Here is a 12,761-nt window from a genome sequence, read left to right as displayed (position 1 = left end):
TATTTTTTTATTTTGTTGCCAGCCTAACAATACGACAATAGATATGGCCTTCTATTTTCTATCCATTAAATCGACTCGGACTTGATTACACGATTGTGTCAGTACATCTCACCTCTGGCGTAATTGCCGTTGAATTGGGCCTTTTGGGAGCTGAATTTAGCTTACATTTGTACAGTATGTACAGCTTTAACCTTCAGGTGACTACAAGTGAAAGACACAACACCCTGAATGTCATTCACAGGGCAATGGTGAATGGGACATAAGAGTGGGAATTGAAGTCACCACAAAACTACCATCCATCCATCCATTGTCTGTACTGCTTTATCCTCACTAGGGTCACGGGAATAGCCCCTAATTAATAGTAATTTCACGACTCATTGACTGAATAACTGTTAAATTTGTACATCCATCACTCTTGGCTCAATTAATTAACAATGAATGATAACTGAAACAGAAACACCTTTACCATACAGTGGTGCCTTGAGATACGAGTGACCCGACTTATGAGTTTATCGATTATACGAGCCTCATTCGGCCAAGTTTTTTTTTTTTTGTTTTGTTGGGTTTTTCTTTTTGCTTGGGTTTGCAAGAAAAAATGGAGATGTTTGTGCTGTGTAGCGACAGTGAAGCAGCAATTCAGTAGATAGTAGCAACGTGACAAACAACTGCCATCTTTGTTGAATTTTCTAAAAAAATTGAATGGAATGAGCACTTCAAATACCTCTAATCATGAAAAAAAGAAACAATTGATGGATAAAATATATGACCTGTTCTACTGCCCACATTGCTCTTCTCACCAATACTGTTCAATTTTCGCTATTTAAGTCAAGTGTTTTGGGCAAGTGGCACGTTTGAAACCTCACCACTCTACTTAGTTATGATTTAAAATACATCCTGGATATTTTCATTCCTGTTGCATTAATTGGAGGTAGGGCTGCACGATATTGGGGGAAAGAATGCGTTCCAGTTATTTGTAACCCTGCGTATATGTTGCAATGTGGAAAAATAAAGGATAGCATACTCGTGACATGTGAACAGCAGCACACGTTTTTGTCTTCTTCCCTCTATGTATTGTTTGGACGGTTTATAATACAATAATAAATAATCATATAATTTACTATACTAAATAAAATAAAATATACTCAATAGAGCACAGAAGTATACTGAGTCATTTGTGTGAAGTCTACATCTATGTAAATGCATTGTAGTATTGAGCAGGTACAAGGCTAGCCAGACATTACGTTAAAATTATTTCTTTGCATGTCCAGTTATACTGTAGAATCCCTTGCATTATCCTCACACTATTCATTTGTTTTTAATGAATCTGTTGTTTTATACCTTTTAAAATTAGATGTTAGTCTATCTATATTAGAGTGCCGTAGTTTAAACAACACGCGTTGTTGTGTGCGCCTTCAGTTTGTCCCTTCAATGTAGCCGTAGCGCTCCATCCCTCCCCCTAACCCCAAGTGTAAACTATTGCATTCGTCCGTTGCATTCTGAAGCGCTATACTGTACATTAAATGCAGGCGTGAAATTGTTTCCCATGTCCTCATTAGTTATAATATTAGACGATGAGTACTGTTGAAGGAGGCTTTTCTCCGCCAGTCCTTCGCGTGTTCGTTGAATTTCGGATGGTGAATGTTGGGGTCAGAATCAGAGACTGGAAATGAACTTCTTTAAGATCTTTATTGCAGAATATTCTGGGCACAAATGTTCTACAGGCAAAGGCTGCAGCTGCTCAAATGAGCTCAAATGTGCGCTTTCTCAGCGTTCAGTGCGAGATTATATACAGTGTTCAGGGTGGTGTTTAAAGCTTGAGCAGGGTGGATCCAAGGCCACAGCAATATCTCTTCTTGGCAAAAAACATCCTGTTCTGTGGCTGATATGTAGTTTTACAGTTACACAATTTATCAAAACATTTTGCTACTGAGGTTAGGTTACACAACATAACAGTGCACAAATAAGTCTAGATATGGTCATGGCATCAGTATATCACGTGCGAGGGCCTTCAGTACATAACACTCTGGGCTGCTCCGTGTGTTGTTTTAAGGGTCATCATTTACTGTATCATTAGCATGTCTAGCTTTTCTTATCACTGTATGCTAGCACTTAGGTCGTGGACATTCATTTTTTAAAAATTGTTTTACGTGACAGTTTTACAGTTAAGTACTGCTGGGAGTGACAAATAAACAACTTGAAGCAAGAATGTTTGCCTCCCTTTTGGAGAATGTGTTCTATCTGTGTCACACTATTCACAATACGATTGTGATTGGTAGAATGATGTGCACATTGCCCCTGACATCATAGGAGCTTGTGATATGACTATTGCGCATGCGCACGTCGCGATGATGATGCTCAACCAATACATCGTGAAGCCCTAATTGGATGGCACGATAAAGTATGTACACTATAACTATCTCTCTTTCAAGATGAAACTTTAGCAGTATTTCTAAAAGTTATGAATGGTACCTACCAGAATAACACATATCTTGCAACTTATTGCCACGCTAACGCTTGAGTACCCTGCATGCTGTTTTTCTACATAGCTGTATCAGCTATATGTGACAGCTTAGCAGCTAACTATTATGTCCCCACATACAAACTTTCTATTCCAAATCATACTGATAGTATAAATTGAAATTTACCACTCAATATTTAGTTATTGTTTGAGATTCAATGAGCCATTTAAAACTTGAGTCAACATCTGATTAAGCTCAGTGACTTGAGACAGGATTGAAGTCAAGGAAGCATTAAGGGTTGATCTTGCAGCAGAGTGTTGCTATGGTCCTATGGGCAGGCATTGTGGGGGCAGGGGCACATGTATTAGTATGGATGCATACGGAAGATGAAGAAAAAGAACTGGACTTGTTCCTACTACTTTCTTTGTTATTATTCACTTAATAGTTTAGTAACAGCCTCCCCTCCAGGCACACCATGACTCATTAACTGTCAATACATTCTGCCCCGCACTATCCTGCTGTGAGGACACACTTTATTGCTTGTGTTTGTTTGTGTGTGCTTCTGTGATTGGGTGATTAAGTATGTGCCCATGTGTGTATATCTGCCAGTCTATTGCGTTGGCATTGCCTCTCCCACCCATCCATGTCTCAATGCGGGCAGTCTACTGGTTGTTCCCTGCTGTAAGGTGCTCCGTAGCACCAGGGAACCGGTGGGTGGAATCCCCTCCTGGGTCTTTCCTGGTGCTGCAGGCAGATGTGTATCTTTGCTGTCCCTCATTTACACGCTCACCTGGGAAGTGATAGCAGCCAGCAAGCCTCTCTCCCACCCTCTTCCAGTCACCCCTGAGGGCCCCCAGCCTTGCCAAAGAGGGGTTGGGGGCAGGTGTTATAGCAATGCCAGCCTTTGCTGCCCGTGTACACATCGAACACAAGTGTACACACAAACGTACATACTGTTAACTCATTTACCTCCACCAAGGCTGAAGAAACCATATTTGGATCAAAACAAAATTCTACACCCCCATAGGCTGGATTTACACTACATGGTTCAAGGGACACAATTATTATAACCATTTTTATGTGTCTTCCATTTGGCACGAGACGGAATAAAATGCTTGGAATTAGATTACCTCAGATCGAAATAAGGCCTGTTGTATTGATGTGAATCTGCCAATGTGGCTGTCCTAAAAACAGCTGTGGCTGTCAATCTGAGCCCGATGACATCAGTAATGTTTAAACATGCACGTCTACCCAAACAACAAGCCCGCTTTGAATAATAAAAACAGTAATAATACAATGTAAAGCATAGACCAGGTGTCAACATGATGTCTGCGGGGACCATGTCGGCCTCAAGGACCACATGAGTAGCCGATGGGCCTGTTCTGAAAATAGCTCAGTCAGTGGTAGCTCGTAAAAATGGGACATTGTGATTGTGACCTAACCCACACCTACTGGCAATTTAGAGTTCTCAAGTAACCTACCCTGCATGTTTTTGGGATGTGGGAGGAAACCGGAGTACCCGGACAAAACCCACGGAGGCACGGGGAGAACATGTAAACTCCACACAGGCGAGGCTGGATTTGAACCTGGGTCCTCAGAACTGTGAGGCAGATGTGCTAAGCAGTTTCCCACGTTATGCGTTATATATAATATCAAATCACCTGACACATTTTCCAGTCATGTCTTTGTGAGACCAATGTGTTCGTCTGACCAATGAAACCAAGGTTGAATTTATTGGCCATAATTCCAAATGGTAGGTTTGGACCAATCATAACACTGCTCATCAACCAAAAGAACAGCAAACCTACGGTGTTGCACAGTGGTGGCCACATCATACTTTGGGGCTGTTTTTATCCAGCTGGAACTGTGACTTTATCAAGGTGAAGGGAATTATGAATGGTTCAAAATTAAGGCTTCTGCTAAAAAACAAAAACAAAAAAAGAGTCAGACAAAGCCTTCTAGAACAGCTGACACTTATTTGAGGTTAATCAGAGGCATTTTCAATGGTAGCAGGTGTGTGTGGACTCCCATTTAACATGGGTTTTAATGCAATTGGTTAATTCTGATCACAGCCACATCTCAGTTATTTTTACTTCCTCTCGCAAATAGATTTTTTTTTTATTCTATTGAGCTGTACAAGTTATTGATCATATTAATGGTGAAAAAGTTTTGAAATTATTTGCCTTGGTCTCGTTTTTGTGTTATGACAAAAACCTGGCATTTTAACAGGGATGTTTAGACATTTTATAGCCACTGTATATGGACACTTTGTGTACAGTTGTAGCGTTCATAGCTAGTTGGCCCAGTTTGGCCGCTTGAATGGCTCTGTGAGTGCTAAGAGTCTCGGTACCATTAAGCACCTGTCAGCCCCTCTCGACTGGCCTACATGAGAGCTCTTCACCAGAACACTTAATTTCCAGCTAACCTTCTGGTAACAGCGCTTGTCAAACCTCACATTTCTTGCTGAAGATGATGGTAAGAGGGTGAGAAAGTGGGACGCAAGGGCGAAAGAGATGGTGAAAGCTTGACTTGAGTGTAGTAAGCAATTGAAACACCAGTAGTCATACATATGTGCTCATGGGATCTGCACTTTGAGCTATTTCTCTAGTGGTTTTGTGGTGAAAAAGTTGACACTGAAGAAGCACAGTGCCCAAAAGACTGTTTTCCAGAATACATTTGTCGTATCACATTTCTGATTACAGAAAAATTGGGACTGCATTTATTTACAATAATTTACCCCAAACCCATATGCCATTTCAATATGAAAGTCATCAAAATATTTATACTAAATATTCAAATATTTTCACCCATTTTCTGTTGCAGCCAATCTTGAAAACCCAATCATTACAAAAGAATAAACTTGCAATTATCAAATAGTTATGTCATGTGTCATAGTTATCCACTTAGTGTAATCAAACACAATGATCTTAACTTACAAAACGTGAAATACAAAACACATATCGGCTAGAAGCCAAAGTAGTCCTTTTCATCTGTTAGCACCTTCTTCTAATGGCGCTGGTAACAATGGACACTTGACTGAATGTCCTTGATCAATTATATGTAAAATGAATGATACAATTAATGAAAGTCGGTCTGCTGTTCTTAGTGTACTATTAAGTACTTATCCAATGTTGTTCATGGTCCTCCTAAAGTCCACCACAAGCAAATACTGAAGACATTACAGAAAACCCATGACAGCTAACAACTTGGTCCCATTGATACATCCATTTTCTCCAGCATTTATCCTCATTGGGGCCACGGGTGAGTTGGAGCCTATCCCATCTGATTTTGGTCTAGGCGGGGTCCATCTGGATTGGTAGCCAGCTAATCCCATGGCAACATGTTGGTTCCTCCAACCCAAATTACACGAGTTCGTATGACTAATCTGGAAGTCCTTGAAAAAGCACATAAATGTAGAAAGGGGCTTGTGTTTGGGGGAGCTCAGTAGCTCGTTCCCTGGTTGTTGGAGTGAAGCTTGTCTGCTTCCCGAAAGTCAATGAATCTGTAGTCACTACCATGTAGTGACTACATGTAATCTATTTATCTTCTAAACTAAACCTACATGTATGTTTAATTCTGGATCACTGACTGAAATTCCTTTTGCCACATGAACTCCTTGATGTGAACATACAGCGGCTGAAATAAGTATTTACCACGTCACCATTTTTCTCACTAATTATACTTCCAAAGGTGCTATTGACCTGAAAATTTCACCAGATGTTAGGAACAACCCAAGTAATCCATACATACAAAGAAAGTAGAACAAATAAGATTAGAAATTAAGTTGTGTGTAAAAATGTGAAATGACACACGGAAAAGGTGATGACGAAAGGGAGGTGAAAAAAGGCATGGAAAGCCAAGACAGCACCTAAAATCTATCAATAATCAAACAGCAATCCAGCCCCTTGTCAGTGCAAATGAATATCAGCTGGTTCAGTCCTAATTGATGGCCTACAAAAAGGTCTCATTGCCAAGGTGTGAGTCAAGACTTAGTAGTAGTCTTAAGACCATTGCAAAGTAATTGTTGCGAACCATAACGATGGCATTGGTTACAGGCGCATATCTAAGCTTCTGAACGTTCCAGTGAGCACGGTGGGGGCCATTATATGTAAGTGGAAAGCCAATCATACCACCATAAATGTGCCTCGATCAGGTGCTTCTCGCAAGATTTCTGAAAGAGGAGTGCAAAGAATAATCAGAAGAGTTGTCCAAGAGCCAAGGACCGCCTGTGGAGAGCTTCAAAAAGACCTGGAATTAGCAGGTACTGTTGTCACAAGGAAAACAGTGAGTAATGCACTCCGCCACCATGGCCTGTATGCCCGCTCATCGCGCAAGACCCCATTGCTGAGAAAAAAAAGCATGTCAAATCTCATCTAAAGTTTGCTGAACAACATTTGGACAAGTCAGTTAAATACTGGGAGAATATAGTCTGGTCTGGTGAGAGCAAAATTTAACTGTTTGATTGCCATAATGCACACCACGTTTGGAGGAGAAATGGCACTGCACATCACCCTAAAAACACCATACTAACAGTGAAATTCGGAGGTGGGAACATGATGGTGTGGGGCTTCTTTTCAGCAAATGGTACTGGTAAACTTCACATTATTGAAGGAAGGATAAATGAGCAAATGTACCGAGACAAAAATCTGCTGTCACTTACGAGGATGATAAAAATGAAACGAGGGTGGACATTTCAGCAGGATAATCATCGAAAACTTACTGCCAAGGAAACTCTCAATTGGTTTCAAAGAAGAAGAAAAAAGCTGCTAGCTGCTAGAATGGCCCAGCCAATAACCTGACTTAAATCTGATCGAAAATCTATGGAAAGAACTGAAACTCAAGGTCCATGAAAGAAAGAAAATGGACTGCACTTATATAGCACTTTATCTACACTACCACAGTGCCCAAAGCGCTTTACAAAGCCTCACATTCACCCATTAACACACACAATCATACACCAATGGGCGGCTGCTGCCATGCAAGGCGCTGCCAGGCCCACTGGGGACAAATTAGGCTTCAGTGTCATGCCCAAGGAAACTTCGACACATGCACATTCAGAGCCGGGATTCGAACCAGCAACCTTTGGTCACTGGACTACACGCTGTCCCTACTGAGCCCACGGAACCTTCAAGATTTGAAGAAGCTTGTGTGGAGGAATGGGCCAAAATAACACCAGAGCAATGCATGCAACTAGTTTCTCCATACAGGAGGCGTCTTGAACCTGTCATTGCAAACAAAGGCTTTTGTACAAAGTATTAAATAAATACCAACTGGCGTGTTCAATACTTTTTCCCTGTGTCATTTCACATTAATACACACAACTTCTGAGCATATTTGTTCTACTTTCTTTGTATGTGTGGATTACATGGGTTGTTTCCAACATCGGGTGAAATTTTCATGTCAATAGCACCTCTGGAAATATAGTTAATGAGAAAAATGGTGACGTGTTAAATACTTATTTGAGCCACTGTATGTGATTGAAGAGCACCATTTATTAAATAAGTGAAGCCATGCAAGCAAATTGTTTGTTTGTTTCCATTCCTATATTTAAAGTGCCAAAGCTAACACCTGAATGTGAGCTGCGAGGAGGATGATGAGGAGATAGAACAGCGCACGGCTAGTTATAAATAGCAGTAGTCTCTCCAGGATGTCTGCCTTTTAATTAACAATAGAGTGCCTCTGATAATCCACAGTTCATCCAGAAGAAAAGAGGGAGGAGAGCAGAGAAGAGAAAAATCATCAGCTTTTTGATGTTAGAACTACAAGTCCCTCATGGCCCCTTCAATGCACACTGCTGATACCCATAGCCCAAACGTATTTATTCTGTGAAAGAGCCGCGCTGTATATTTTGCGATTCACTTTGTCTGCTACTAACCGCTGCCTATTCCCATTAACATGAATATCTGCATGCTGCCCTTCTCCCACCAACGGGCATGCGTTGTGCTCGTGCTGGTGGATCGGAGGCTGTTTGAGGAAAACAAGCCGAGTGAAGATCCCTGATGGCTGCGGGTGTCTACTTAAATTCCAATGCCTGTTGAAAGGCTTGATCTGTAGGGGGAGACGTCAGGCTAGCTTCACACTCAAATGCAATCTGCTGCTGAGGACACTTTACAGCTGCTCTAAAGAGAGCCAAATATGCCCTCAAATACACTTAGTGTCATGCTTTAATTGCTGGGTTGCTTGCTTGAGTCTCACTGTCATAGTACTTGCTCCTTGTGCTTCACTCGGGATACGTCCTAATATGTCACTACCATGTCTTTAGGTATATCTTTGACATTAATAAAACAAGGAGAAAATGCAATTTACCGTCGTAAGCCACAGTAAATAAAGCCCTGCAAAGATACACTGAGAAAGCAATACCATTTTGAATTTTACAATTTGGCAGTAACACCTTCAGGGGCGTCCCGGCTCCCGACATTCTCCTTTTTTTACTATTATTATCTTTTTCACAAAATTTAACTGAGCAGGCAGGACAGACGTGTACCAAAAAGACTTCCATTTCCCATCACTGCTAATCATTTATATCACCAGATAATACAGAAAGAGGCAGAGAAAGCAATACATACTCTAAGTTCTTTGATGAAGGTTCAGCCTTTGGATTGTCGTATTGTACTTTTCGTTGTATCTTTCAAAGATTAAGTGAAACATTCAACTTTGAGGTTCCATTATAATTGGCAATTATTTTTAAAGTGGTCAGGTATTACGTCATATGTATCACATTGACTTTTTAAGATATATTTTAGTAAAAATAAATAAATAAATAAACTTTTTTTTCCAAAATGCAATTTGTTAATTATTCGTCACAACCAAGGCAGTGGTGATAGAACATTACAATACAGAGCAAAATACGATTGCAATGCAAGATCAGTGGATTGGAATAAAAAAAATGGCAATCTAAACCAATGATCAAACAAGGGGTAGCATTCACGTTGACTCGGTGTAGCACTATAGTTTCATTCGATGAAAAGCATTTCTCCCTCAAGTAATCTAAATCAATTCTGTTTTACATCATCAGAATCAGCTTTATTGGCCAAGTATGTTTCAAGACACACAAGGAATTTGTCTCCGGAGCCAGTCAAGTATGACAGCAAACAGCCACTATGACAAAATATACATTTAGGACATAAAAAACATGAGTATGGTGTGTTGACTATAAATGGAGATGTCAGTGGAGGTTTAACAGCTTGTTTTTCCTTCTTCACTCAGGTCAAAGTCTGGGTTACGGCTTTGTCAACTACATCGATCCAAAGGACGCAGAGAAAGCCATCAACACGTTAAATGGACTCCGACTTCAGACCAAAACAATCAAGGTAAATTCCAAATCCTGTTTTCTTCTTTTTTTCTTTCGAAGTGTTGAAAAAGGTATTGATAGTGCCATATTCCACATCATGAAATCTCTTACGGTACAGTATCAATAGACCCCTAGATATCAATATTACTATCAGGTAGTGTTCTGCACCTAATGGTGATGAAGGAAGAGTGAAGATGAGGAAAGGAGGAGAAGACACAGTAAAACGGGCCAAATTCAAATGTCAGGGGGTGAGGTAGGGCGAGAGACTAGTTGCATACTATTTACTGATTTACTTTACATGCTGCTAGCCTTAAAGGCAGTGGGAAACCATAAAGTGTAAACATTACTGAGATACTTGGTGGGGACTTTCTGTTTTCTTCACCCTGGAAAAAAAAACATAAATTGGGCAAATTGACTTTTATACTGTTTTGTACTGTCTTACTTCAATTTTGCAAATATTATAACTCCTTACTGCACAAAAAGTCTAATTTGTAACAAGCTTCCCTTTAGTCACATAGCTATTTTTGATGTATCATAAAAAAAATATTTTCATAATCTGTAATCATCTGTAATAACTATATCGCAATACTATCATTATCATTGACAAAATATCCCAGTTATATTGCAACCTACTCTGCGCTTCACACCCTAATGTCTTTATTATGTATTTTTTTAAATAAACAATGTCTGTTGAAAAAAAATATTTACACATTTGAAAAAAGTGCTGTGTTCTTCCCAAAACCATTTTGGGATGTTGTTGGTAATTGATCTTGAGGAAGCGATGTTATTAATATGTATGACCCTCAGAAATAATTGACAAAAACAACAAAGTAAGAAAGATGACATTCTTTTTACTTTCCTCATGTCAATTTGATTATGTTGAAATAACTGAGACATTTCTGGGAGATAAAAAAAATGTCAACATCCCATTTTCAAAATATTTGAAGCCTCTGTTATTGTTTTTTAAGACAATGTGCATGCGTGATGACAGGTGTCAGTGTGCTAACACAGACACATCTCAGCACTGTCTGCCCTGCAAATACACTTTGTAGTTTGTTTGTTGTTGTTGTTGTTGTTGTTTTGTTTTTTCTTTATTTCCCCTGATGTATTCCCCTCCGTGGCTCTGTGCCTGAGCTGGTTGCTTTCAAGACGACCGTTAATCTGTGGCTCTGGGGTAATCCCTGGATCCACGTCCCTGTCAAACTGTTATAATCTGATCCAATCTAATCAAATTCATCACATCTAATCTGATGTAATCTAATGTAATAGGATGGGATTAGCCCACAGTTGTGAAAACCCTCAGAGAATCCGCTCTCTCTCTTGCCGATGCGCTCTGTCTGGCCCGGGTTCAGCACCGCAGCCCGCCTCTGGCTGAACTTCTGCCAGAGAGACACAATTACAGTATGTGTACGTGTTTGTGTGTGTGTGTGTGTGTGCGTGTGTATCTGTATCTGAATGTGTGTGCACGTAATCCTGTGTTGAGGCATTGAATGTTTGTGTACATTTCTGTTTGTTCGGATCCGTGGCGACATGTTCGTGTGTCGTCCATATGTACGACACACAGCGGTCTGTGTTTGCATATATTTGCATATAAGATCCATGAGTACTGCTCTACCTTCATTCGAGCTTTTAGTGCTACATGATAACATAGCGACAATTCATGTGTAAAACTATAATTTGCTCTTCATTGTTGAAAAACGACTTGCATGCCCTTTCCCCTCATACCTTTATTTGCTAATGCCCACCTCTAATTGTCCTTTACTTTTCTTACTAATATATTCAAATGGCCATATGACAAGTGTATTTCTTTGGTTCCTTTTTTTCAACAATTGCTGCATTAATTTGTCAACATTGGTAAATACACCGACCAGCCACAACATTATGACCACTTATAATCATGTCAAATATTCTGCCATTACAAAGATAATAGTGGTCAGCTGTGAATGACACTGTCAGAGGTATACAATAAGTTCAACAATATGTTTAATATTCCAGTTGTACAACTAGTTTGTATAGGTGGAGAACTGTACTGAATCACAATTAGAGCTGTTCCTAATATTTTGGACTCTCTGTAATTGAGATATAAAAATTAAAAAAATAAATAAGCACAGCTATCTTTACAACCACAATAATGATCGTGTCAATCAAAACTGAACATTAATTTCTTTCGAAAGAATATTTGATACATCTCTAATATTGGATGTCATTGCATTGTGCAAGTGGTCATAATGTTGTGGCTGGTCGATGTGTAACATTACATCATAGCAATATACCTGGAAGGAGATACAGTATCACATTCGACCAGTGTTTGCCAAATTAATTCAGCTCAAGACCCAAATTGGAAATGTGGTTCCTCCCCATACTTATATCATTTTACTGTGAATCTGTGACCCAATAAAACTGAGCCAGGACCCATTTTGCATCATAAACCCAAAATTTAGAGAAAGCAGCATTAGAGCAATCTGATTGGACACTTAGTAATCTCTGAGTTACGACTGTTTGTCTGTGGTTATTCTGTAGGTGATGCAACACAGTGCTAAATAGCCCAAATTTAAGACAAAAGATGGACACCCAAATGGTCATACAATTCAGAAGTCAATCAATATTTTGCAAAAAATACTGGTATGCCTCTAAAGTCGCACAAAAACTTGGTCTTACCGCTCAGATGACTTCAGCAAACCTTGTGAGACTCGAAAGAATTAACACATCAAGCCAATTTTGTGTTTTATTTGGCTTCCTGATGTTCAGTTTTGGTGCCACCACAGAGGGTGGATTAGTGATGTCAAAGAGAGGAAATCTGATTATTACCAAAGAGCGAAAACTGTACAGCATTGTCCCTGCAGTTAAAGAACTCAGTGGAAAGTCGTCTTGGTCTTTTTTTTCTCAAATCAGCTACACGGTCTGTCCAGGCTGGCCAGGCAACAATAGAACAATAATACAGTGTGCACTGCAAAGCCAGTGTCCTGTTAGAAGAGGAAGCATGCATCCTCCCTTCAAATTCATCTCATTTA

At 39.8% G+C, this 12,761-nt stretch overlaps 1 protein-coding gene across 6 annotated transcripts in view; it reads left to right on the top strand.

Moving 5' to 3' along the window:
- Nucleotides 1–12,761, top strand: part of elavl4 (ELAV like neuron-specific RNA binding protein 4) — a 114,634-nt gene that overhangs the window by 73,157 nt on the left and 28,716 nt on the right. For all 6 annotated transcript variants that reach the window (XM_061683217.1, XM_061683216.1, XM_061683215.1 and 3 more), the window contains one exon: nt 9,666–9,769. In XM_061683217.1, the coding sequence (XP_061539201.1) occupies nt 9,666–9,769 (104 nt within the window). The remainder of the gene's footprint in view (nt 1–9,665; nt 9,770–12,761) is intronic.

This window comes from Phycodurus eques, chromosome 8, assembly GCF_024500275.1.
Source record: "Phycodurus eques isolate BA_2022a chromosome 8, UOR_Pequ_1.1, whole genome shotgun sequence".
Classification (NCBI taxonomy): Eukaryota; Metazoa; Chordata; class Actinopteri; order Syngnathiformes; family Syngnathidae; genus Phycodurus; species Phycodurus eques.
The sequence above is the reverse complement of the archived record's forward strand: the minus strand, read 5'-3'. Positions and strand labels throughout refer to the sequence as shown.